Source organism: Melospiza melodia, chromosome 5 (genome assembly GCF_035770615.1).
Source record: "Melospiza melodia melodia isolate bMelMel2 chromosome 5, bMelMel2.pri, whole genome shotgun sequence".
Classification (NCBI taxonomy): Eukaryota; Metazoa; Chordata; class Aves; order Passeriformes; family Passerellidae; genus Melospiza; species Melospiza melodia.
In genome coordinates this window covers 15,074,169-15,100,974 of record NC_086198.1, presented here as the reverse complement: position 1 = coordinate 15,100,974, position 26,806 = coordinate 15,074,169, and the positions used below count along the sequence as shown (strand labels likewise).

General features: G+C 39.4%; 1 protein-coding gene across 4 annotated transcripts in view; it reads right to left on the bottom strand.

Moving 5' to 3' along the window:
- Positions 1-9,262: 9,262 nt before the first annotated feature.
- FBXW7 (F-box and WD repeat domain containing 7) overlaps positions 9,263-26,806 on the bottom strand; it is a 176,765-nt gene continuing 159,221 nt past the window's right edge. For 3 of the 4 annotated variants that reach the window (XM_063156376.1, XM_063156378.1, XM_063156377.1), the window contains 7 exons: positions 24,892-25,015; positions 22,894-23,030; positions 21,087-21,200; positions 17,850-18,031; positions 16,582-16,807; positions 12,352-12,562; positions 9,263-11,319 (listed from right to left, as the gene is read on the bottom strand). In XM_063156376.1, the coding sequence (XP_063012446.1) occupies positions 11,051-11,319; positions 12,352-12,562; positions 16,582-16,807; positions 17,850-18,031; positions 21,087-21,200; positions 22,894-23,030; positions 24,892-25,015 (1,263 nt within the window). In that variant the 3' untranslated portion in view covers positions 9,263-11,050. The remainder of the gene's footprint in view (positions 11,320-12,351; positions 12,563-16,581; positions 16,808-17,849; positions 18,032-21,086; positions 21,201-22,893; positions 23,031-24,891; positions 25,016-26,806) is intronic. The other variant, XR_010027751.1, reaches the window with a different exon arrangement.

The following is a 26,806-nucleotide window of genomic DNA, read 5'->3' as shown; positions in this document are numbered from 1 at the left end:
TATTTTTAAGAAGCATCTTAGCATGCACATGGCTGTATAATTTACAAATTGCATATATCTAGCCCAGAATGTTATATTTTTTATGCAGACACTGTGATGCATTTTTGTACTAGGTCGTTAGAGCATGAATTTTCGGTCTGAAAAAATGATGTTGTTATCCCAATTTCTGTTGCTGGAGGTTGGTCATACAGGACTGTCCTCAGCAGAAGACAACACTGCAGTTCATACCAACAGTTCAGCTTTTTTTTGCAGTAATAATTAAAAGAAAAATCTTGTATTTATTTACTGGCCAATTATCCAATTTTTTAAGAATGGTCTTCACTGAGAGATAAAATGAAGAGAAATGCAAAGGGAAAATTAGGTCATTAATGTACTCTTTGCTTCTAGCTTTCACTTCATTTGATTGTAAATTGTTTGCAGTAAAATTGCAAATTAGTAGCTTGGATAAAGCACTATGAATTCCTTCAACATCAGATTTAAATGAGTAAGAATTGGGCCTCTAACCTTCATGGAGTATAACTGTAGCTGGATGCATTCCTAGGGGCTTATTATCCATTCCTCCATATTATTTGCTTGAACTCTCAATTTCTCACTGTTCAATGCACACTGGGATGCTGGAAAATGCCTAAGAAGATGTGAGATGGAAACCCAGGCAGTGGGATGCTCTTGCTACCAAACACAGACGTCAGAGGATGAGCCACATCCCACAGGAGGCTTCCAAATAGGAATGGCTCTCAGAAAACCACGTTGCTTTCCAAGAGTAGTGCAAAATTTACATCCTTAGCTGGCAGAGAGACAAGGATTAGACTGAAAATAGGTTTTCCACGTTTTGTAAAAAGAGCAGGTTGAAATAGCCATCCCTCCTGGAAAGGAAAAAATACTGCATGAACTTCACAGTTAGTTGTCTCCAGCCTCTTACCAAGTGCAGGAGAAGTGTCCTAAAATGTAGGCAAGGTAAATTTTGGTTTAGCATGAGATATTACTACTGTCACTTCATTTGTTTTATGACTAGAGTAATTTCTTCCTGTTTATCACATAGCTACTCATTGCCTGTGAAGCAGTGTGTTTTGTTTCACCTTTACTGCTTCTACCAAAAGCCAAAGTGGTAGGAAGAAGAATCTTTATGGCAAAATCCTGAATTTTTAGAGAATAGCTATTGGGAGAGACAGATCGAGATCCTTTTATAGAGGCTCTGTTGGGTGTGTGGTGGCTGTGGCTAGCCTGGAGGGAAAGGGAAGGGGCATCTATGTGCTGAAGGGACATCTATTGTGTGTTCCTGCTGGCCAGGTGTTTGGGAACAGGATGCTTCTGTGATGCAGAAAATTTAAGCTCTGGTTTGTGTGCATAAATAACTGGACTCAGGTACTAATTAGAGATAATTTGTCTGGAAAGTCAAAGATTAAAGGAACTCTTGTCTTCCTGACAAAACAATTTTGTCTGCATTGTGCTGTCTGATAAATCAGATTGCACAATGGGGGTGTCGTGTGGATTTTTGGATTTTCCAAGAGCAAATCAGAATATGCTGCTATTAGACTCAAGGTTTTTTTCTTCTCTGGTGCACTCATTATATCTGTGGGAGAGCTTCTGCACCCTTTCCTGTCAGGTTTAGCTGCGTTTCTCTGCTGTGTGGTGGCTCCTGTTAGGTGTGCAAGGTACTTGTCTGGTTGTCAGTGGGAAAGGCTTCTGCACCTCAGGCATTCCAGATACAATGCTTGTCACGTGTCCTGCTTTTTGAACTTTGAACCTCTGTCTAATTCTAACTTATTTTTTCTGATCCAGTGATCCTTCAGCCTGGAAAGGATGAGCAGGAACACTCATCCATTGCCAGCCTGGTTCAAGCCATGGGGGAAGTACAGGTTGCTGTTCTGCTGTGTTTGTAAAACAACACACAAGAGCAAAATGCTTGGATAGAACAAGCAACAATAAAAAAAACAAGCAACCTGTGTTGCAAATAGTATTTGTCTTTCTCACTGAGTAAATGCAGCCATACAATCTGTGAGTATGACATACATAGTCTGGGCTGTGCATTGAGTGGGAATGCATTTACAGGGAGAGGACATTACCTACAATTGTTAACAGTATCCTTAGACAAAATGAAACAAGGGCATAAAAGATTCAGGGATTTGGGTTTGAGTTTTGTTGGTTCGGCTAGTTGTTGTTGTGGCGTGGGTTTTGTTTGGTTGGTTTTGCTGCTTTTTGTTCTGCAAAGATGAGGATGTCATATTTGTGACGTTGTTGCTCTGGGCACTGCGTCCTTCTTAATAGCTGCTTAACCTTTGGAGTTTTGTTGGGATAAGACAATGCAGAAGCCAAGTCTCAGATGAGTGGTAGATGTCTGGGGCCTTTTCCAGTGGGATATATTGTATCACTAGGACAGTAAAATCTCAGCAGCACCAGGACAGTGTACCTGGTCCACAGTCACATCCTACGCTGGCTCCAGAGCTTTTATTGCTTATGCTGTCAGTGCATATTAAGAATTAGTGAGCAATGTGCACTAGATTGTTTTAGACATGGTTTTTACATTATTCCTAACATCCCCTGACAGACCGTGCTATCCCAACTGTGCTGTGTTGGTAGTACTGGAAGGAATATCAGCCATTATTGTGGAGTTTGGAATATAGGTTCATTTGCAGCCTCAAATTCTTGTTTACTATACAGAGCTTTATAAAAGGGCGTTTTAAAATGGGTATCTGTCAGGATGATTAATTTCTGTCCAAAGGTGAATCTTCCAAAAGTTTGTTAACAAAAGTAACTTCCAAACACTGCACAGATTTAAAAAATCATGTATTACCTGTGCTTCATAATGAGGAGTGTTTTCAAAATTACCTTTACATACTAGATTTCCTTAGGAGCAAGAAAACATAGTTTTTAAATAAAATGTTATATTTTGTCCGAAAGCAGCAGAAGGAATGCTTGATGAGTATTGAATTAGACAATGCTTGTTGCTCAGCCATTTGTGAAATTGGTGGTAGACCAGTCTGTGCGTAAGAGGGCATGATCCTATTGCTGTTGGACCATTTGAGTTATTTGTGGACTGTGGATAGACAAACATTAGATGCAGGGAAAAAAAGGATTTTTTCTGAGTGCTCTATATTTGCTTCTCATCTGGCTTATGTATCTCCTGTATATCTTGTATGTACAGAGGGTGTGAAAAAGACTCCAGCTCGCCAACTCAGATCTTGGAATAAGGGAAGAGAGGAAAGCTGGCTCTGACAGTTCAAAGCAGAGATATTCACAAATGGAGAAAGATGAGGAAGATAAAAAATCTGGAAAATAGGGACATGAATGGTAAAACATGAAAAGAAAAACATAGGGAACAGGACAAAGGAGGAAAGGAAACATAAGGAAATTGAAGTGTGAGTGTCAAAGAAAAGAGAAAATAAGAAGCGTAAATAGAGGAAAACAGAAAAATTATGTCGTTGTCAAGTCTTCTTTTAAATATGTAAAGCTCCGAGTATTCCAAGTTGAGAATGTGTATATATATAGAAATGAATATGTAGTTTGAGCCTTTTTAAATTTAGGCTGAAGTGTTGAATTTTTCAAATCAAATTGGAGACTTATGTGCTTAGTGGAGCCATATCCCATTTACAAGATGAACACATTAGTGGTATCTCACACAAAGCATTCCTCCTCCTCTGCCCCAGGTTGTCCCTATTGTGCCATATGGCCAACAGTGATAAACAGTGAGGCCCCAAGAGCTGATTCTGCTCAGAAATTACTGCCCATAAGCAGGTAAATCCACACATACCAGTTTCTGGGCTTGAAATCTAAAGCTGCTTGTGAGACTGAAGGATGGACACAAGGAACATCATGTCATTGTGTTGCTTTGCATGAAATTGGAGCATTTGAATTGTTGCAGTAGTCAGCAGAATGGTAAAGACCATCCAGTGCATGCCTAAAGTGTGTGCTAAGCGGGCAATAGAAACACCAACAGAAAAATATTTCTATAAAACTTGTTTATTTGGGAAAATGTGGATGTTAGTTAATTGAAACGTTCATTTCTGTCTACTGAGAACTGACAGGAGGAACACCAAAGCAGACAAAAAGCAGCAAACTGTCTGAAGGAATGTTTTTTGAGCCCTATCTAGTCCACAGCTTTTGAGCTCTTTCTTATTCCAAACCATAATGTGAACATTTAAAATCAACTCTGAAACGTATCAGGAAACTTAAAAGAAAATGGAGTTTGAAAAGAGAGAGGAATGTGTTACTCAGATTTTCTGTATATCAGGGTAAAGGAAACAAGCTTTGTAATCTTTGTATATCTGTAAAGCTGTGGTACTGTTAGAAATTCATTTCAAACTGAGGAACTCAAAATAAAACTCCAGTTTAGGAAGAGTGGTACTACTCAGTTTACCACACTGATCTTTACAGCATAGTCTGAATCCTTCTGTGCGTTAGAAATCATCAATCCTCTTGAAGGTGTGAGCATCTTCTCACACTGTCAGGTTTGAATATTTTATCTAGAGAATGAACTTGAGTTTAAATGTGACTCCTTTGGCAATGGAAACTGCCTTTGAAGTTTTTGGATCTTCTACATTCCACGTTTCCTGTTTTAAATTAAAAGAACAAAGCACTCTCAAATAATGCCCTGCAAGCAGCCTGCGAAACCTGTGTCTCAGACATGAGGAACCAGACACAAGGAGGAGGTCTGGGGGCATTTCATTAATCTTCCCATCAAACAATCTGCCCCAGGTAAGAGCAGTTCAGGTGAGCAGAGCTAACAGGGTTGGTTGTATCCTCAATTACAGGGCAGCCCAGCTAACGGCTTCATTAAAAATCTGACTCCTGTGCTTTGTTGATGACAATGATGAAATACCCCACAGTAGCCACTGTAGGATGTAAAACTATGATCTCTTGGAAAGCCTCCCCACCTCACCTTGCCCTCCAAAAGCCCCAAATTGTTGTCATCTGCCCTTCTCTGAATTCCATAGGTCACTTCTGATCCAGCTTACATTGGCCTTACATGTTTTTTCACTGTCCTTAGACCATGATCTCTCCCAGCTTCCAGAAGACAGCACTTATGATCCTGCTTTAACCATAAATCTTCTTAGGATGTGCCTATTTTGTCAGGCATGACTGGAAAACCAAGGAGTTGAGATCAACTTGAAATTTACCTAATTGAACCAGATTTAGAACACTTTTTTCAGTCTAGACTCAGGCTGGGGATCATTTTAGTGATATTGATGATGAATCTTTCAGTCTGGGATGAATGATGTCCTCTCATCTCCATGCACTACACCTTAGAGCATTCAGTGTTTCTCAAGGCTGTGCTGTCCCTGTGCATTAAGTGGCAAAATGTACAAGGTACATTCCAGCAGCACAAAGGACAAAAAGCTCAGCTTATCTTTCACCAAAAGTATTGCTACTACAAAAGTTTGGACAAGATCACAAGATCAGCTTGTCAGTGGGGATCAGGGAGTTGAGGCTGTATCTAAGCGAGGCAGAGGTGAGGACAAAGGAGAACTGAAGGATGCCTTTGGCCAAGTCTCAGTCTGTAATTTAGAGCCACTGCTGAATTGGCAACCGCTCTGATTAATGATTTCTGCCATCTCTAGTTCTTGGGGAGATTCTAGCCTAGCTCAGTTATGATTTTATAGGACTCTCCTGTCCCAGCTGGGCTAGAGCAATGCAGTGTACATGGGCATAAAGCCCTTGGTTCTTAGGCAACTGCAGTCTCACAGAGTGCTGCAGTGTTTCCCCTCAGCAGCTCGTGCTCCTGGTAGCACAATGCACCATTTCCTTGGCCTGAAGCACCACTGCAGCTCCTGGGCCAGAGGGCAGCTGGAACAGGGAGCAGGAGCCTGGACTGGCTACTGACTTTTTGGTGACAACCTGTTTGTCAGACTCTCAATCTCAGAAAAAAATCTGGAAGAGCTTTTATGTAAAAACATCTGTTGTATTTATAAACCTGCACTAATGCTTGAAGAGAGGTGTTTTAAAAACTGTATATGCCATTTTTAGATGACATTTGAAAATCCTGGTGTATATCTAATAGATCATATACTTCGTGTATAATCATAAACATCACATATCATCATAACATGCTAAACATCATTCCACAGCATGTGTATCTTTGCAGAGTGACAGGGATCAAGCATAGAATAGCAGGAGATGGAAAGAATGTATTATTCCCACTTTCATTAAAGATTCAGTGGTTGGTCTGGCTTGAATATTACCCTTTAAGTAATAAACCATTTGTCAGAGTGACTGAAGGTTACTACTGGCAAGTTTTTCTTTAGTATTATTACTACGATAATTATTTGGCTCTTCTGTACAATTGCACAACTTCACTGTTTCTTTTTATGAGTGATCAGATGTTGATTCACCGGTAGATTTTGACCAGATTGATTGTAAGAGACTTGCATTTCTTTTTACTGGATTCCATAAGCTGATCAGAAGAACCTCTCCATTGGAATGCTGAAAGAGTTTAAGGCATCTGAGCTTTTTGAGCAAAATCTTGTAAGTGGTATCAGGTGGATCCTGTTGGGATGGGAGCTGGTTCTGATTATGAGTGAAGAGCTGGGGGTGCTGTGGGAGAGGATCTGTTGATGGTTATGTCCACACCAGCAATTAGTGCTGTGCAGTAGGAGCAGAATTGTAATGCCAATTACAAAAGGCTGGTGCTGAAGACCTAATGTCCACAAGAATGCATTCCTGAGGTGTTGGACTAGTTCTGGTTTGGTCCCACATGCTTGAGTGCCTGGAGTGTGCTCTTGGAGAGCTGCTCCAGATTTAGTTACACCTTGAAGCAATCCTGTTAGTGGTCTCCAAGGAAGCACTGTGCTCTATTGGGAAAGTTCTGCTGATCTGAACTAAAAATTGGTGTAGACACAGCTGTTAAATGTCTGGTCCTATCTCTTGAACAAGTAAATTGAGACCACAGGAACAGGCTCTTGGAGGAAGTGGCAATACTAGTGCTGACTTACTGTTGGATCAAGGCCCATTAAAAATTACAACATTAAAAAAACACCTTAATGTTGTTGATGTGGTTTCACATACAGGAGAAAATAAAGAAGCTCTTTCTAGGACTAAAACTACAAGAAAATGGGGAGTCAGCATGAAAAGAAGAGAGCAGAAATGCCAGAAACACCACTGCAGTTATCTCCCTAGTATAACTGCAGTATTTTGACATAGCCCATGATGACTAAGCCACTGGATTCAAGACGTGCCTGTGTACTGAGAGTATAAAGATGTTATAGTCTTATACAAATATTCTTAAATGTTTGTATTTTAAAAAAGCCCCAAACACTCCACCCACCTTAAAATCAAAATCTAATTACATGGAAGGAAGACATCTCCTCAGCAGTCTACTTGGAGCATGTGCTGCCAAAGAAGAAGAGTTCATATTGTGAGCTATATTATGGTAAGTACATCAACAAAAGGGGGGTGTAAAAAGAAACTGCTCAAACAGTTTCTTACATGTAATGTGTTTACTACAGGCCCATCTTTGAAGTTCTGTCACTTAAATCACAAAATTTCTGCTTGTAGAGCTGTGTTCAGATAGCTCATAAGCAACTCCTACAAACCTAAACAGACTTCACAAAATTATAAGTCCTTAAAGCACTAACACAATTAATTTTGTAAAGTTGTTTCATTGAATGGGAAAAGCTTTTCTAAAAATATTTTTAGGTACTGTGTTGTTTTTTGTATTTAATGTGACAGTCTTGACATATCTTGGCAGCCAATAGTTTATTTGAACCCAAATCTGTGATGAAGGAATCTGAAATATGGTTTGCTTAACAAGTTTCTTTTTCTGTATTAATTTGAACATTTAGATACTGCTGGACCTACACTGTCAACAGGAAAACTTCTCAGTTCTGGTTAAGCACATTTTCCTCCTGGCCATATTGGCTGCTTAAAATGTACTTGAACTAACTTGTGCACCTGGATTTGTTAGTTTCCCTCTTCTGTCAGCTCCCTCTTCCACCCAGATTTGAATTCCTGCCCTCCAGCACAATGTTACTCAGAAACCTCTCATCCTCCTGCTCCATCAGGCCAGTGCCTTCCCTCACTGAAAACATGTTGTTGCAATTTCTACAAATCATGGAAGAAAATTACATAATCTTAAAAGCTATTGCTCTGCTCATTGCATTAAATATTCATGGTTCTACCCTTCTATTTCCATCCCCTCTCACAAGTGCCTCAGCCCACACTGGGGCCCCTTCTGCCATCGGGGGGCTCGGCCGGCACTCTCAGCACAACCATGCAATGTCCTGGCAGTCTTTCACTGCCATTAGAGGAAAGGATTAACTCTTTAATTGCTTTTACATAAACAATAGGCAATCACAGCTTTTATATTGTCAGTGCTTGCTGCAAGCTTTTTTTCCTTAAGCACCAACCCAAGGAACAGATTTTTGCAATTTGGAGCTGCTCAGTCAGTTCGGATGGCTTTTTAATCTCTAGAGGCCAGATGGAAGCATGATCCTTCACCATTGCATGTTTTGCATAATGTAGGGATTGGAATTAAATTTTGTTTGCACATAGTCATAGATGTGTAAGTATATAAATATTTTTCCTTTCCATCCATGCATTTTCTCTTCTACTGTTTTGGTTTGGGTTGTTTTTTTTTTAATGACAGCTTTCTACCGGGGAAAACTGTCACAAACAAGCAAATGCTATGCCCTGAAAGAAAAGCTTACGCAGAAGAAAACAATTATTTTGGTCAAGGAGATTTGAGACAGAACCTGACACTCAAGTGCTAAGTTTCTGAGAGATGATGACTTACCTTGGTTTCAGGGCCCTGATTAAACTGCTGTTGGACTGATGTGGAATGATGTTATTTTAATATTTGTTCTGAAGCTTTATTTCAGGCTCTCCTACAATCCTAACTTTGATTTTGGTTGTATTTATGGATTTATTCTTTGCTGTCAACTGCAATCAACTGATTAAAATCCATAAATAATAAACATCAGGTTTCAATTTAAGATGCAGTAACGAGATGCTATCGGAAGAAGTTTTACGTACTTTGGCAGCTTTTTATAGCTGCCTCCCCCCAAGAGCAAGGTCCTGACACGTTCCTCGTGAGAAGAGCAAACGTTTTTCCCCCATGTTTGTCCAGACCCACGTGACAAATCCTACATGGCAACTGAAGGAGAGGACACTCACACACCTGTTTGTGGAAGGGTTATATAAGAAGTCCCAACACATATTTTAGCATCTACCAGTAAGATGAGCAACTCGACCTGCTTTACCCCTCACAGGATACCTAATAATAAATTAACAACTAGAAAACAAAAAAATGTAAAACAAAAAAAAGACATACTAACATGAAAAAACACATTTTATTGCACTTAAGTTATAAGAAAATAAAATTTCTAAGTGAATCAAACCATAGACACAATCCCTTTAAAGGTTGTTTTCCTCCATCATGTCAGGTTGTTACATAACTAAAATTAACCAACTGGAATCTGATTGTTTTAAATCAGACTATAAATAAAACAAAAACAAAAAAAAAAAAAGGAGGAAAAAAGATCGCCTAGGATACAGTGTTAAACCACTTTCACAGTTCAGCTTGAGTTGTGGCTCTTGGAGAATGAGGCAAACCATTTGACTCTTTCTTTTCTCATTTTGTTTGCATGTGACATCTTTACAAAAACTTAAGTTTTTGCTCTGTCAGTTCCTCCCAACAATAACTGTAACAGTTGTTTTTTTTCTCAAATACTGTAAAACACTAAGACTGACCAGCAACTTTATTTTAATTTTTGTATTTTATAATATTTTTTAAAAATTTTGTCAGTTTTTTTTTTTTTATGTATGTTCATTCCATTCACCACAGCCCTCACAAAGAAAAATTTCCCCACAGAACAGGCTGCAATAGCTTTGTTCCAAGGAATGTGTTTTAATTTTTGCCCAGAAAAAAGAAAATAAGCTTTGCACACACACTCAATTCTTTATTTGCAGGCAAACTTCACTCTTAATTGTCTGAAACTCTTCCACTCTCAGCCTCTTAGAGGCACAGTTGGCTCAAGTTTCAGTGGCAAAAAGTCTTTTTCTGTAACCAAACTAGAGCAAATTTGGAATTCAGTCTGGGACTAAAACGTCACAGCAGAAAAAAAAATAAAAAAAAATAATTTGCTTTTCTTTCTTTCATTTAGCAGCATAAATAAGTTTGGCCACTGGGAATACAGTACAGGGGTGGGACAACAATCCCGTAATTGAAGACCTACTTCTAGCACCAGCATTGCGAATTAAATCCATCAGAGGACTCTCAAAATCCAGGACAACTTGCCACCTCAGAGCAACTTATGCATTGAAGAGTGTAGATGGAAGCAACAGTAAATAGATTAAACAGAGGCTAATACTGTGATTGACATTGGCAATGGTTGGCAAAAAAAAAAGAAAAAGAGGAATAAAGAAAAAAAAGAAAAAGCTCTGATAAAACTGTACAAAACAATTCACAGTAATATTTTAGCTTTTCCACACCAGGAATGGACTCTTTGTTTTTGTTTGTTTTTTCTCATTGCAGATGCTCTCTAGTTTTTGAAAGTCAGCCAGTGACTGCTGGTGGAGGTTGGAAGGGACCTTGGGGGGGTCCGGTCCAACCCCCGGCTCGGACGGGGCTGGGGACAGCGCGTTGCTCGGAGGGGCTGCCGGGACCGGGCTGACCCAGGGGGGCGCGAGCGGGCTCGCCTGTGCAGCTCGTCTCAACATCTTTGTGGTAAAATAACCTGTTAACAACAACTGTAACCTTTTTTTTTTTTTTTTTTCACTCCAAATTGCTCAAGGAGCATTTGGAGGAAAGTAAAGAAATTAATTGCACCTGGTTTCATTTCTAAAGTTGGATTTTTGCAAAGCTGCCCCGGTCAAAAGTGTAGCCTTTTTATGTGACGAGACAGCAAAAGCCTCTCTTGTCAGTTATAGTTTGTCATCTTTGTCTTCTCCTTCGTAGTCTGTAGGTCTTTAGGATCTGTTGCCCCAAGGCAACATCCTGCACCACCAAGGACAAGGGATTTTTTTCCTTTTTCTTTTTTTTCTTTTTTCTTTTTTTTTTCAGGGGGGAGGGAAAGGAGAACATCGTCTACACGTTTGGACAAATTCATCTTTCTGCCCTTCACTTCATATCGACGTCAAAGTCCAACACCAGCAGCTTTGTTTCCTCAGTCCCGTTGCGGCTCCCGACTGCACACACCAGCTTTGTGTTGGAAGCTCTGATTCGCCACACGACGCCTCCGCTTCCCCCGCTCTCCAATGTGACTAGATTTCGGATAAATTCACCCGTTTTCAAGTCCCAAAGTTTTACAGTCCCATCATCTGAGCTGGTAATTACAAAGTTCTTGTTGAACTGTAAACAGGTCACAGCACTCTGATGCTTGTTGGGACCTGTAAGGGTAAACAAAAACATTTCTGTTTGTAATTAATTAGAAAGCAATGTCAGGCAGCGCTGCATCTAGAATAAACACCTTGCTATTTGCATACAGCTCTTTCCATCTATTAGAACTATTAGAGAACTATCTGCTTTAACTCTTGGGTTTGTATATTAAAAGGTGCAGAAGCCTTGCCATGCTTTCAAAAAGTGAAAGCAGATATAAAAAATTCCCCAGTATCTTCTTCTTTGTTTCAGTGATCTCGTTGTGCTGTATGTTGGCAGCTGGGCACACTGGACATCCATGAAAATGAACTTAATCATCCTCAATGAGGTGACTGCTGTAACAGTTTGTCTCCAAGATCCTTTGAGATGTTATTATGAGATTACTCCATCAGTAAATACTGACAGTTACATGCTGACATATAAATATATATGTTAAAGCAGCAGAGTTTGCTTTACAGGGAAATTTAATTTTCTGCTCCAGCCAGCACTGCTGCATATGATACATGAAAATGACATAAGACCTTTCTTGTGGGGAGAAACACAAGCCTGTGTTTGTGTGCATGATGCCTAAGTGGTAACTGTCAACATGGAGAAAAAAAATCTTTCTTTTTACTGAAATAAAGAAAACATCTTCCACTTGCATCTCTTGATTTATTGCAACAGACAGTGTACTTTGCCTCCAATCCAATTAAACTGTAGGCTTTGAAACATTCAAGTGACCCCTAAATAAATACATAGACTGTCTATTTTGAGATGTAATTTCCTACGTATTTCTGTGGCTTATTAGGCTAATATATCCATAGCAAATTGCTATCAGTCCAGACCATCTGCCTTTCATAATAGGCAAGTGATTTGAATAGATTAGATTAAATACATTTTGTTCTTCTAGTTCAGAAAAAGATCATACAGCTGTCATCAGAAAAATATTTAAGTGGCCAGTGCTTGTTTCTTTGTACGTAATTATCTTAAAGTTTTTTAATGTAAAATCTGCAGTACAGATCACTGTAGGCTGCTTGATTGACATGAAGGTAGTTTAAACTTACCTTGCAATGTCTGTAAACATTGTCCTGTTTTAATGTCCCAGATTTTGACTGTAGAATCAGCATTCCCAGACACAAGTATATTGTCCTTGAGTTCCATTCCACTTGTGAGTGACTGGTGGCCTGTCAGAGTGTGAATGCAGTTGCCTGTCTCCACATCCCAAACTCGGATGGAAGTGTCAAGAGATCCACTAACCACATGGATACCATCAAACTACAAGAAAGGTAAATCTATTACAAACAATTATATTAGGACCTTACAAAGAAGGCTATTAAGCATTTAATTCACTAAATGCAAGGTTAGATACTATATATATTCAGAAACTGCAGTACAAAGTAAGAACTCAGTAGAGATGGGCACGTTTGATACCACAGGAGGTGCCTCATGGTCAGTGCAATTTTCTGTTCAAGACATGTGGGCTCTTGAGGGACATGGTTTGCAAAGAGACTCTGAGCCACTGGTCTTTGAAATGCAATACATCTCCTTTAAACACAGCAGATCCTGACTAACCTGCAGTGTACAACAGTAAGAGAAAGTACTTCTCCTAAAGGAGATGTTAAAAAGCCAACCCTGCTTTTTACAATCCAAGGGAGTTTAAGCAGGAGAAAAACAACAACGTTACTCCAAAATCATCTACACAAAAGTCACAACATGAATGTAATTGAAAAATCTGGAATTCAGCTTTTTGTAACCCTAATTGTGTACAATAAGGAAGTGTAACTTTCCATCATTGTAGGGAAAGCCTACAGGCTAAGAAATGAAATTCTTTTGACCAAGAGGACTGACCATGTAGAACAGAAAGGTGGAAAATAGCTTGAGCTATAGTGACAATGATATAAGAGTCCAGAATTCTCAAAAAAAGGAAAAAAACAATAGATTAAAACCAGTGGACTTCGAGAAGGAATACTTAAAAAACCCTAGACTTCCTTCCCATGAGGATTTTATGCATCTATTCTCTGAGGGGAAGAAGAGTTCAGGACAGTTGGCAGTTTCTTAAAGACACAAACTATCCTGTGTGAAAGGAAGATAGGAAGTATTGTAAATTACTGAGACCCACTTGGCTGAACCACAAGGAATTGTACAAAAAGTAGAAACTAGATCAATAGATGTGTATAAAAGAGCACACTGGGACAAAACCAGAAAGGCAGGGCACAACACAAGATAAAACTAGCAAGAGCCATTTCACTATTGTGTAAAAAAGTCCCAACCAAAAACATAACAAAATAAAACAAAACCACACCAAGAGGAAGGCCAAAAGAGCCCTCATTTATCCTTAGTGGGAAGGACACACTGATTGAGGCCAGCTATTTAACTTCTTTTTGTCTCAGTCCTCAGCCATGTGAGCGTAGGCTCACAGCCCTAATGCCAATGACAAATGAGTACAAGCTTTTGCTAGAATGGGGGAACAAAATCACATAAGGCAAGTTGTTTTAAGACAGTCTCAGAGACATCTGCTGCTATCTTTGAGAACCATGGAAGATAGACAAGTTTCAGATGGCAATTACAATTCCCTCCTTTATTGAAGATGATGGGATAGGGGAATTATGGATCAATCAGCCTAACTTCAATTTCCACAAGGAACTTTTTAGCCCTTTGTAAATGTGGTAAGTAGCAGCAAACACAGATTTGTGGGAAAATCGTCTTAACCAATATGATTTCTTTTCCATGAGAGAGTAAAAAATCATGTGAAACAGCAAATATCTTGGTTGTATTTTCACAAAGAGGGAGACAAATTTGAGGCAGGGATACTATTACTTTGTTCAGAGTACTATCAGAGATATCAGAAAGAGTTTTAGAGAGGTCTGGCATTTACTATTTTCATCAGGATTTGAGTGACATTTGAAACAGTAGAACTGACCAAAGGCAAAGAGTATAGAAGTCAAGTGAAAAGTGTGAGGATCTGAACTTGGCAGGGAATGAATGAAGGTACAGCTGCAGCCTGGGAGAAGGGAGGCTGGACAGGAATCTTGGTTATATTTAAGGCAATCTGACACTACTTGTCCATGTGGACTGACTGGTACCTGATAAGGCAAGGACCAAACCCAGTTAAGGGAACTAGACTAACTGGGGCTGCTGCTTCTTATAAAACCTGCAGAAAATTAGTATCTTAGATCTCTGCAGTCAGACATGGTTGGGCATGGCATCTAGATTCAAAAGAATGAAGAGTGACTGGCACACAGAGTGCTTATCTGCTGTATGCACTGCATTCCTGGTGAAAATACACTAAAAAAGACCCTCTGGTATCTGAATGGAAGGCATAAGAAAATGTCCTTTCACTTCTAGCAAGCATTGATAAGACTCTGACTGGACCCTCTTTTGGGTCTCCTGCTTTCAAAAGAGGATGGAAAATAATCTGACTTCAGATAAAAAGACAAGGACTGCCAGATAGCCCAACAGACTTAGGAACACTAGAAAATATTTTTCTATCCTAAAAAGAATTAAACCTGATTGATGTAACAAATTTTGAATTCTTTTGAATCCCCCTTAAGTAATTGTGTTCCCTGTTCATAAGGTATTCAGAAAGAAAGGTTTAAGGCTGGGCATGCAGAGGAATTGATGGTGCTGCAGTGAAACAAACAATGGTTTGGATCAGTGAGTTATCCATGAACCTTGAAAATCTGAGGGTTACTGCAAAGGCACGTAAGAAAGAGTAAGAAAACTCTTTCTTATGCATGGTTAGTGGTCTTCAACTGCTGCATACGGATCTCTGGAAAATATTAGGTCTACACATGGAGAAATATGGAGATATAGAACCTGCCCTGGAGGACTGGCTTATTCCATCTGATTATTCTATTTATGGGAGTTCTGCTGTTTGGGGCTACTTCAGGCTGAAAGACAGGAGCCATTAAGCAATTTTAAAGAATCTCTGCTCTAAACCTTAAGCACCTGTAGCCTCCAGCTTGCCCTCCCTGACCCCCTTCCCCTTTGTTTCAGAACATATTGATGTGCAACATAACCCAGTCATTTGATCCATTATTACTACAGTATCAGCTAGACATAAATATTTGTAAGCCAAAACAAGAGCCAGTGGTGAAGACAAGGCAGAAAAACCTCTGTTCCCAAACTGCCCCACACAAAATAAATCCTCAGACTATGTTTGTGAGGTAGGTAGGTAGTAGAGCATTTTTAACTTGCTTTCTGCTTGTCTAGAGAACACTCCTCAGCATATGAATGTAAGAGAAGGGCTGGAGTTTTTGATAGATTTTGCTACATATTTTTGGGAAAGGAAACCAATTAGGAACTTTGTTCATATTTAATATATTATGGGGAGATATGAAATACTTTATGAAAAATGTCTCTAGCACTGAGCTTCACTTTCTGAGTCACAAACCAGAGCAGTTACATGCTGAATGCCATTTCCCAATTTTGAACTGTCTTTGTTGATTTCTTTTTCAAGTCCTGCCAGACTGTGGTGTGAACAGGCATAAGCATGAAATTAATTTCTTTTGCCTTTCAATGCCTGGAAGTGATGCTTTGACTCCATGAATGAACAAGATGATGTTTTGGGTTAGTAAAGGTAAGAAGACCCAAGACATGAGCTCTGTGTGTATCTTTGCCAGTTTTGTGGGTAACTGGTGGGCAACAGAGAGATGCCACAAAGTAGCACCATAATAATTTGCACCTCCATTAACATGCTGCTGTTGAAACAGTCTCACACTTGTATATCTGGCCTGTACTTAGAGGAGAGGAAGCAGAAAGCTAGAGATTTACATAGGATCATTAAAATTTTAGGTTCAGCCTTACTCTGAATTATAGTTTAGAATTGGAAGATGGGACTAGAAAATGAGGATAAACAGAATTCCATAAATCATAACATTAATCCAATAGGGGTTTTGGCACAGTGTCAATTCCTATATCCTCTGATTTATTCAAAACAGTAAGTTTGGAATTCTTGAGGAAAGCAAAAACATAATTCCAAAATACATGCAAGATTTGAAAAAAAAAAAATCTCAACCAAACAACCCATCAATCCACAACAACATAACTTGCTGGTATAGAGACCTGGGCTTTATCGTACTGGCTCCTTTAAAAAAATGCTACTCTAAAGAAGTTTCTAAATAAAGACAACGTATAACTAGCGAAACAAAATGAAAGAGGGGTTATTACAGATGCCTCTGTATGCTTGTGGTCTGTATAATTCTGTACTAGGTACCCACAACTTAATAATAATGAAATAAACTGACTTTAAACATTACTTAAGGAAACTAAAGCAGCAGATAAAAAGCACATACCTGTAATGAGTAGACTCTGTTAGTATGCCCTTGCAGTGTGTGCAGACAGGTCTCTGTCTCTGGATCCCACACTTTGACCATAAAATCATATGCACCACTTACAACCCTTCTGCCATCATACTGAACGCACCGAACTGCGGCGACGTGGCCCATCAGGACGTGCAAGCACTGGCCCGTCTCTATGTCCCACACTCGCAGCGTCGCGTCGCGAGAGCCACTGACCACCCTGCAGCAACGAGAGCCCCTCCTGCGCTCAGCACTGGACATGGAAGCACCACAGCAGTCAAACTTGGCTACACATGGCTTCTGAGGTTTAACTGGGGACATTAGATCATTAGATAGAGTTGGTGCAGCAACCACCAAAGTTCTGGCCTGGTGTGACATTGTAATGGGTCTCAAATGACTGGAGGGCCCTTCTTCCTTTCTCTACTCACCTCCTCAGGATCTGTCTGATTGATATAATTAGCAATCAGCATTTAAAAAGGCTCTTCATTCCTGAACAATGCCATGAGAAATTCTGTTGGCTGTTGTATCTACCTATGAACATGGTGAGCTCCAGCCAGTGCTACAGGCATCCTGTTTTAATAATCAAATTGACTAATTATAACAAATAAACAAAGATCTTACAAAATTTCACTTTTAGTAAAGTAACAGCTATTCTGCTTGATTTTTTTTTTCAGTTTATACTTCTATAAGGTTTTTTAGGCAATAACAGAAATGAGATGGAACGAACATCAATGGAATTTATATAGAAAAACCTCATCAGTCTTCAAAAAATAAGAAATGCAACCAACAATCTGTCAACAACTCCATACCACAGCCAAATAACAGAGCTCAGCTAATGTTTGTTGAATCAAGACATGATTATTGCAAAAATTATGTTATAATCAGTTAAAATGTAAATAAAATACGGCAGTGAAATACTTAGACGATTATTTGGTAAAATGAGTAAAAGTTTGTAGCATTGACAAAAGAAGAAATTATTCTGTGTGGGAGACTGGATCATGGTGTAACAAAGAATTAGCTTTGAAATAATGCAGACTGTGACTTTTTGAAGTACATGACTCAATTTCCAGTTCTTCATTTAGTATTCTCATGCTTCTGCACCTATTAATCATCTCCTCCCTTGTGTTGATGTATGTTTTGCCTGGTTTGTGTTTCACTGGGTGCTGGATGAGGTCCCCAGGTTTCAGGAGCACTTTCTGTGAGCAGGAGTGTACAATGCTGGGCCAGGCTGTGGCTGGAGCTCTGCAGCAAGGCTCACTCACCTTTTCTCGTGGAGGTGCATGCAGCGCACGGTGGAGGTGTGTCCGTACAGCGTGTGGATGCACTCCCCGGTCTCAGCGTTCCAGACTTTCAACGTTCTGTCTGTGGAGCCACTGATGATGATATTGTCCCTCATCTGTGATGACCACACTCCTCCTGTGTGCCCAACCAGTGTTCTCAAACACTGAAAAGAAACATTTTCTTTAGTTACCCTTTTGACACAGAGGAACGGATACTTTAAGATAAAGCAATCTTGGAGGTAAGAGTCGGCTCTCATAGCAAGAGCCAGAAGACCCCTGGAAACTTCTTTCTGATCTAACAAAAAAATTCCCCTTTTTAAAAAATATTCATCAAATTTCTCTCTCAACTGTTGGTACTTCAACTACAAGGAATTTTTCTTGTAATCTTTCCCTTGACAAACTAAGCCGTCTTTCCACATTTCTCAATACAAGGACATGTTTTGCAGCCCTGAGTCATATTCCTGGCATTTTTCTGAGTCACTGCAGGATTTCCAATAGCTTTTTGAAGTGTGTTAGAAGAGGAGAGAGCACACACTTGGTAGTTTAACCACCAATCTATAAATCATATATTTTTGCTGTATTTTTCTGTCTATTTATCCAAGAAACACTGCTCTCTGTAAACCACAGCTACAGCATCCCTCCTGCAAAACCATGTTTCAGACCTTTTTCAGACTTTCCTGTTGCCCAGGAGAGAACCCCTCACTACATAAGCACAGCCTCCCTTCTCTGATCCCAAATGCATGACATGATTTCTCACCATGTACAGACAGTGTTTGCTCACACCTTCCTCTACAAAACCCCTGTCGGCCCGGAACAATGGCTCGTCTCTGTCTCCCAGGCTGCTTTCCCTACAAGTAATGACTATATATGCTTTCCCACCAGGCAGCAATAAATGCTAATTAGTACAGACAAGGAAAGATCCTTGCAAGACTCCTCTAGAAAGATACTCCATGAAGATTCTGCATTTACTTTAACAACATGATCTCTATAATTACCCATTTTCTAACCCATTTAAATATGTGCCATGTTGATTTTTGCATTATTCTATTTTCTTCAGTTCTGTCATGGGGATAGAGTCTTTCAGTGCACACAGCCATCTACTTCTGCACTATTATTTTTATCAGTCAAACCTGTAACTGCATGAGAAAAGAGGTCAAGGCAGTTTGAGGATCTCTTTTTCTGTAATCTAATGCTAAGTGGCATTAATTGCCGTGGCCTTCCTTTAACTGTTAGTTGACTCCTCTTGACGCAGTCCAATATTTTTTATCTGAGACAGTGTATCCTAAATACCCAGTCTTTCAGTTTACTCCATTTAAACATTGATGCATTTTGGCCTCCTAACTGTCCTGTCCTGGATCTTCTCCTTGTGATCATACCTTTAATGCACTAATATTAAGCCAAAAGTTACTTCAGGAAAAAAAAAATCAAACACAGGTTATGTGGATCAACTCTAATAGGAAAAACCACAACTTCTGTAGTAAGCATGAGTTTCTGCTGAAATGTTCTATTATCACTGCATGCTGTATTTCCATCACATGAATTTTCTTCCAAAGTATTTTTTCTGCATCAGTAACAGTATAGTAATTCCTGTTGTTAATATCCTGTTCTTTCTAGCATCCTTGAAAATAATTTGCTTTTTTGTTCTACTGTTCTTTAACAATTTTTTAACCAGTTTTCTGGAATTACTGGCTCCTGGCTTAATTCACTGCTATCGAATCCATCTTTTTCAGTTCATAGCTGATGTTCATGTCTCCAGTTCTCTTTTTTCTTATTTCATCCAATGTGCTCATATTTTAAGAAATCATCCTGTTAAAGCAGCAAGAACACAGAATCCTTATTTTAGGATTTACATCTGTCAAGGGAATTATTTAGTCATGTTCATTTGCACAAACCAACCTTTAGGGTTTCCTTATTTTATTAATTCTTCAGCATCAGTAAGCATGAGGGCTGATACAGCATGCAGACATTATTTCTGGCCCTCTTAAAGGTTTGGGGTAAATGGCCACACTAGGTTTTGCAATTACTTTCAAAAAATTACTGAACAGTAATTGTTAAGTCATGGCACTGTGCTTAATTTGATATATTTAAGGGAACATTTTGCTTTTGGGAGTGTGGTATGTACAAAGAAAGTATTTTTCATTTGTGTTTAGGTTGCCCTTTTCAATTAAAATAGACACACATTTCATTATGGGATCCCTCATTAGACAGCTTGTTGTAGGGAAGCCAACAGCAGCAGGGTGAGGCTGCCTATGGCTCTTAATTTTATTCTTACCCACAGCAGGATTAGCAATCCCTTCAAGGATCTTCTGGGCATGCAATGACAAATGCTGAATATGTTCAGCTTCCACATTACGAAGTGGATACCTTTTACATCTTAAGCACGTTATCCTCAGCAGCTGTCCTGTTGTTATCTATACCATTAAATCCAAGCTAAGTGCACACAATACCAGTCTAAAAGGAAAACGTACTGTTTCCCCAAGGCCTTTTCTACACCCTTGGTCAGTCAGTCACCTCAGAAAAAAAAACTGTGGGCTGAGTAGCTGTGATGTTCTGACATGACTGAAATGCTCAGAACTGTCTTTTTGATTGCACATATTGTTTTGCTCCTCTAAGCCAGAATTAAATTATTGAAGCTTATTAAATTCCTGCCTGAGCTGGATCTAATTTAATAGGAAATATTTAAACCTAAAGCAAGTTAATTTTTTTTTTTTTTTTTTGTGGCTCAGCAATATAAAAGCTTGGAAAGAAAAACAAACTCTGTATTTGAAATCTGAGCCAGTAAAATGAACACTCCATTGCAAAAACTTGAAAACAATAGAAAGAATGCTAGAAGATAAGTGAGAAAAAGAGATCCAGAGAGGTAGATGCAGCCTAAGTTAAGCTTTAAGGAAGATAAAGTAATGTTTCTGTCCAAATTCTTTAAAATCCATGTCACAATCGACTCCACAAGAATAGCAGAATTGCCAAGAGAACAAGGATATATGCCAGTGGTAACATGAGCAGCATTGCAATTTCACATCAAGGTGTCTTTTTTGAACTGGAGGAGTTTCTGTGTGGGAAAAGGCAACCCACATGTTTATCCGGTACATCTCCCAATTCCTGCCCCAGAGCACCCAAGGCCACCCTGCAGCGCGGTCTGATGGCCCAGCAGCCCTTTTGCTGTGCCAGTGCCCTCCCTGTGCTCACTTCCCAGGGGATGCAGCAGAGCAGGCACCTCACCTTGCCTGTCACTGCTGACCACACTTTGAGCGTGTTGTCGTCGGAGCCGCTCACGATGCGGTTCCCGCAGAACTGCAGGCACGTGATCACGTGGTCATCGTGGCCCTTGAGCACCTGGCAACCAAGAACACAAAAGCAACAGTCACAATTTAATGCAGGAGATTAGAGAAGCAGGAGAAACAAAGTGCTCTTCTGATTCATAAATTACAAAATGCTAGAGTTGCTTCAGTAATAATAAGGCCCCTTAATCCCGTGTGTCAAGTCTAATTTACCGCCAGCTGGGACCAAAGAAGGTGTTTCCCTCCTTCCATGGAGTGATGATGCATTGCTTATCAGGCAACTACAGCTACTGCAAGCCTCCTGAAAGTACCAGGAAAAAGCACTAACAAAAGTGGGCTGAATTAGTAACTGGACACTGCTCTATTCCTCTGCAGTTATTCCATCTCTTTATTTTTCAGTTGATTTTCAATTTACTGTTACCTTTTGTTTCAATCTTGAATGAAAAGGATGGGCTGATTATTTGCTGTGTATTTGTATTTCAGTGGTCAAGGCTGACTACATCTATTTTTCCCCTTATCAGCCAAGCATTGTATTTTGTTAAATGCCAGTCAGCACCAAAGTCAAAAACTGGAAAACCATCAACTCAATTAAATGCAAACAAAAGCAACAATTCCATGTGCTGGGAATGTGGACTGGAATGTTGCTTTATAGAGGTGGGATTTTCAGTGCTTGATTTGGTATTTTGGTATATTTGTATATTTGGTATATTTGTAATTTGGTATATCTTATTGCAATACAGCAAAAAAAAAAAAAAATCCTCAGCAGAATATATAGGATGAAGAATTTTTTATTTAAGATATCCAAACATTTTTTAAGATGTTTGTTGAAATGAAATGGCATTTGGATAAAGCCAGAGGCTGTAATTTTAATAATAATTCCAAGATAACTTGATGTGGCATATCAACGCAAGAAATACAGAACCATTGCCAGAGATGTAGATAAGTCATGGCCAAATAAACAGCAGGATATAGCCATAGGTTTTCCAAGGGAATTCTTTTGTTCTTTTTTTATTTTGTTATTTTTAATTAAGAAAACAGGTAAATTGCCTTAAAACCTTAAAAAGCCATGAATATGGGTTTTCTTGACATTTCTCTCTGCTTGCTCATTATCAGGTTTGATTAGAGAGTTGCTATTTTATTTACAAAAGGTTTGAAATATTGCTTCATGTCTTCATTTGGAAAGGTTGCAATGATAAATATCAATGTCATTAAAATAATTTTAACATTTAGAAAACCCCACAGACATCTTAACACAGAATGAAGTTATTGTCTTGTGCTGCTCAGTTTAGAAGAATATATTTAAAAATAAAGCATGAATTAATCACAGAACAGTCGTGGAGTATTTTAGGTTGCAACATGACCCAGCTCTACCAATACATACATATACACCTATATATGTACAATATACATGTCTGTATATTTAAATATAAGTATTTCAAATCAAATCAATTTTCCACAATTACCTGCCTCAAAGAGACTGGCATATTTATAAGGATTCCCAAAATTGTACAGGAATTCTTAGAAGAGCAGTGAAAGGGTTCTGCAGTATGAAGTGTAACACATCGCCAAAATGGTGGTCAAAATATAATTTAAATCCAGAGTGGGCTAAAACACGAATTATTTTTTTCTGTAGCAGCAATTCACTGCTTTTTGTGCATGGATAGTCTTGTTTGTCCAAAGGAAAGAGGCCAAGGCACGAGCTGCTCCTGCTTTGTTCACGGCCCTGTGCACAGAGCTCAGAACCTCACCTTGGGCGATTTCAGCTCTCCTCGCCGCCAGTTGGTATCAATCCTGTGCTGTCTGATGTAGGCGCTTTTCCACGGACTGTGTATAAAGCCTGGTTTTATTACTTTCCTCCTCTTGATATGCAATGGTTCATCAATCCCTAAAATGGAATTTAAAAAAGGGGGGGAGGGGAAGAGATGAGGCCACCCCACAGAAAACACTTTCCCTCCCAAACCTTTACGGTGACCCCTGACATTAAAATATGGCAGAAATGTAACAATCTCCTGCATGCCAACATTTGTGTGTCAGTGACACCATCCTGCTCCTCAGAGATTTATACGCTCTCTGTCCTTGTCAGTTCAGCATAATCATTACCATAATCACAACTGAAAATGCTCTAGTTCATCATTCCTTGCTGGCAACCTCGTAGCTCGGGTTTGGATTCCCCTTTCTGAGGCAATGCAGCAGAATATTGTCTTTTACAAATTGGTACTGTCCAAAAACCTCCTTAACCACTTACATGCTTATTCTGGAACAGTCTGAGAAGTCAACCTTTCTGTCTGTGGTTCTCCACTCTGGTCACCCATCTTCATTACCTTTAAGTTCACTGTGACTCCTGGTATTAGTGAGCTTTTAATTACTTTCTTGATCTGAAAGGCTAAGTGCTTTTGGCATTGTCCTCTCTTGGCTGGAATTTAAGTATAGCTATGCCCTTTCTGACTTGACACTTAAGCAGCAGAGCTTTGTTTTACCCTTGCTACTACAGATACAGCTTTTTTTACAATTCTCTCACCCTGCTCTCTTTTCTATGCAACTCTTCTCTCCACTGCATTTCATTACTGGCAGGAGTCTTGTGTCGTGCCAGTATGTGGATTTCACTCTTCTGCCTTTAGCTCCGTCTCTGCCTGCAACCTTGAATTAAGGGCTCCTTCGTGTTACTGAGCAGCTCACTGAGGCTAAGCAGGCTGCAATGCTGGCCTGCTTGCCTGTGCTCTCCTACCTGGATGTATTTAGTCTTACTTGTAATCTCACAAATGTAAGCTCATTCCCCTCTCAACCTTCTTTTTATCACTCTGTCCTTTTAATGCATTTTCACTGAAATTTTTAAGAGAAGAATCTGTAGAGAAGATTTAGGAGGTCAGACACCTGCTTTCCATCATAAAAGAAAGCATATTAGGTGCCCTCACAAATAGCCAGCTACAACTGACATTGCTTTGTCTTTTGAAGCCTTTGCATCAACCCCTCAGAAGGCCTTGTCTCCATAATCCAAGGCAGTATGGACAGGGTCCTGTGTCCACGATGAGACTACTCTGGGATCACATGTATGCAGTCTTCTACCCCCCGCCTTCCCTCCTGGCCCAAAGAGACTCTTTCCTATAATTATCCTTAAAAATAAGAGCTTGCATTCTCCATGTGCACAAATACACGGCTACTTTCATGGGAGCCTTTTTTTTTGCCCATTCCTATCAGTGCTGGAGCACCATATCTTCTTGAATTGGTATGAGCAGGATAATATCCATGTGGCTAATGGAGTGTGTGTCCCTCTCCAAGCAAACCTTTTAGCACCTTCTCCCACTACCATGTGCCATCTCTGCCTTAATTATCCTACAAGTGACGTGAAATTACAGCAGCCCTTCTACCAGGCACTGAAACAGTTTTTCCTCCATGCTACAACTGCCAGGCTATACTCCTATCATTTTTACACCTCAGCTGTTATTTCTTTTGGTAGCATTTTGAATAAACACAATCCTCAAAAAGCAATCCCAAGTGTATTCTAAAAACATGCAACTAGCATACTTTATAAACAAGATATTCACGCCTAAACTCCAGCACTCCATGGATTATTTCTATTCCCTGCTTTCAACAGAGATACATACCATGTAGCTTAAAGCATAACTAGCACTAAATCTAAAGTCACACTAATTGTTTTCTTAAAACTTTAAGCTTATTATATAAATGAACTGCATTTTTTATGATGGCAACACTTCGACCATTACATCCATCATTTTGCTCAGCCTTACCTTCCTCTTTGCACTTCTCTCTCCAGAGAAGATTATCTTCAGCCAGAATTCTCCAGTAACGACAAGTCTGGGCTGCCTGCAGAAGGTCCCTGGGTTCCAGGAATGACAGCACATACAGTGCCAGCTGTAAAAAATAAGAAGAAAGTGTATTTTCTGTACTGCTTTTGAAGAGAAAAGTGAAATAACTCCATTTACTATCACACATCAGGGGCTGAAATACAGAAAATTGGAACGATAAATTATTAAACAATCTCTGAAATTTAACAGACTCCAGTTTATTCCTGTGGGCATGTGGAAATATAACAATCATCGTAAGTAACTAAATCCTTGCAGATCATATCACAAAATGATTCTTGCATTTGCAAGAAAATAGGTGTCAGCTGAAATGATTACTACTTTTTTTAAAAAATGTAAGCCACATTACTTTGAATCATTAGAAAAATTATTACCAAAGTAATTATGTCTATGTTATTTTACCTAACAATTTCAACAAAAGTTATTTTGAAAGTTGAATTAAAAAGTACAGTGCTCTCCATGTGAGCAGATAGGGATGTACATTGTGATGAGTAACATCACTCAGAAAGCCCAAATACAGAACAAGCAAATGCTACATTCCCCAGAGCTCAAACTACTCTGCAGTCATAGGAAAGGCGGTGTAGGTATTGCTCATTTTCTGATGAGAATTCAAACACACTCCTGGGTGGAGTTACAAGGAGCTTTATGGATTTGGATCCAGTAGGATCAGGCCATGTAACTTCAGTAGAGCTTGTTACCAAAACCACAGGGGAAATCCTAACGAGCCCCAGAAAGTAAATGGAAGATGAGCTTTTCCACGTGACAAAACTAAAGTTTATTGGGAAAAATTCACACCTTCTCAGACTGAGCTAAGCCATATAGTGACCACAACAAAGCCCCCAAAATCTCCACCTCTCCATGAAGCCTTAAACAGAGGCATATAAATCACAATCCTAAACACAAGGAGTGCATCATTAAGGGTGTGATGACCAAGTACAGCTTTTCTACTTGACAGCAACAATGCAACTCCCCAGTCATGAACAGTAAGTGTAAGATGCAGGAAAGTCACAGGAAACGCACAGAGTCCCTAAAAACTCTGCAGAAAGAACAATATTGATAAACATGAATGCAGAGAACTACTAACATGCTTACATTGGGGACTTTCTCAGTAATTAACAGGATGTAGAAGCTGTCAAGGAAATTAGATCACCCACTTTTACTTCTGCTTGCATCTATTTTGTTTAGGACGTTCAATTTCATTTTTAACTGAAGTTATGAGATTAGATAGATAAATAGAAATATATAAACAGAATCTGCCCTTCAAAGCAGCAAAGATGGAAATTTACTGAGGAAGTCATAACTGCAGGCTGTTGACCTCAGAAGATTTTTCACTTTATTTTGTGAGAAACATTTAGTGATCTAGACAAGCCAGTGTTAGCAGGAAATAAAAATTCAGCACGTTGCAACTACTTGCATTTTGGTTGCACACACACCTTGTTTGCAGCTCATGGGGAGCTCACAGCACTCCACATTAGAGGGACCTGTGCCTTAAATGATGTGTTGGATCCTGCAGGCACCCCAGGCCACAAACCTGAAGAACCTTCTCTCCTTACTCAGGGAGTCAGCATTTGGGATCTGGTGTAAGGCTCTCTATTACAGGAGCAAAAACTGTACTAGTCCTTTTAGACATTCTGTCTTCATTCCTGCCATGTGAAGTTACTGAAGAAGTGCTGTTTCCTAACACACATCACATAGACCTGCATGTGACAAAACTCAAACATGACATGGCCCCTTTCCATTTTTTGCCGAATGTTCCTCAGTTGACAGCAGTTTGTTTAAATATTACTTTAAAATTACTATCTATACAAACACAGACATTTGCTAAGCTGGCATTAATTAA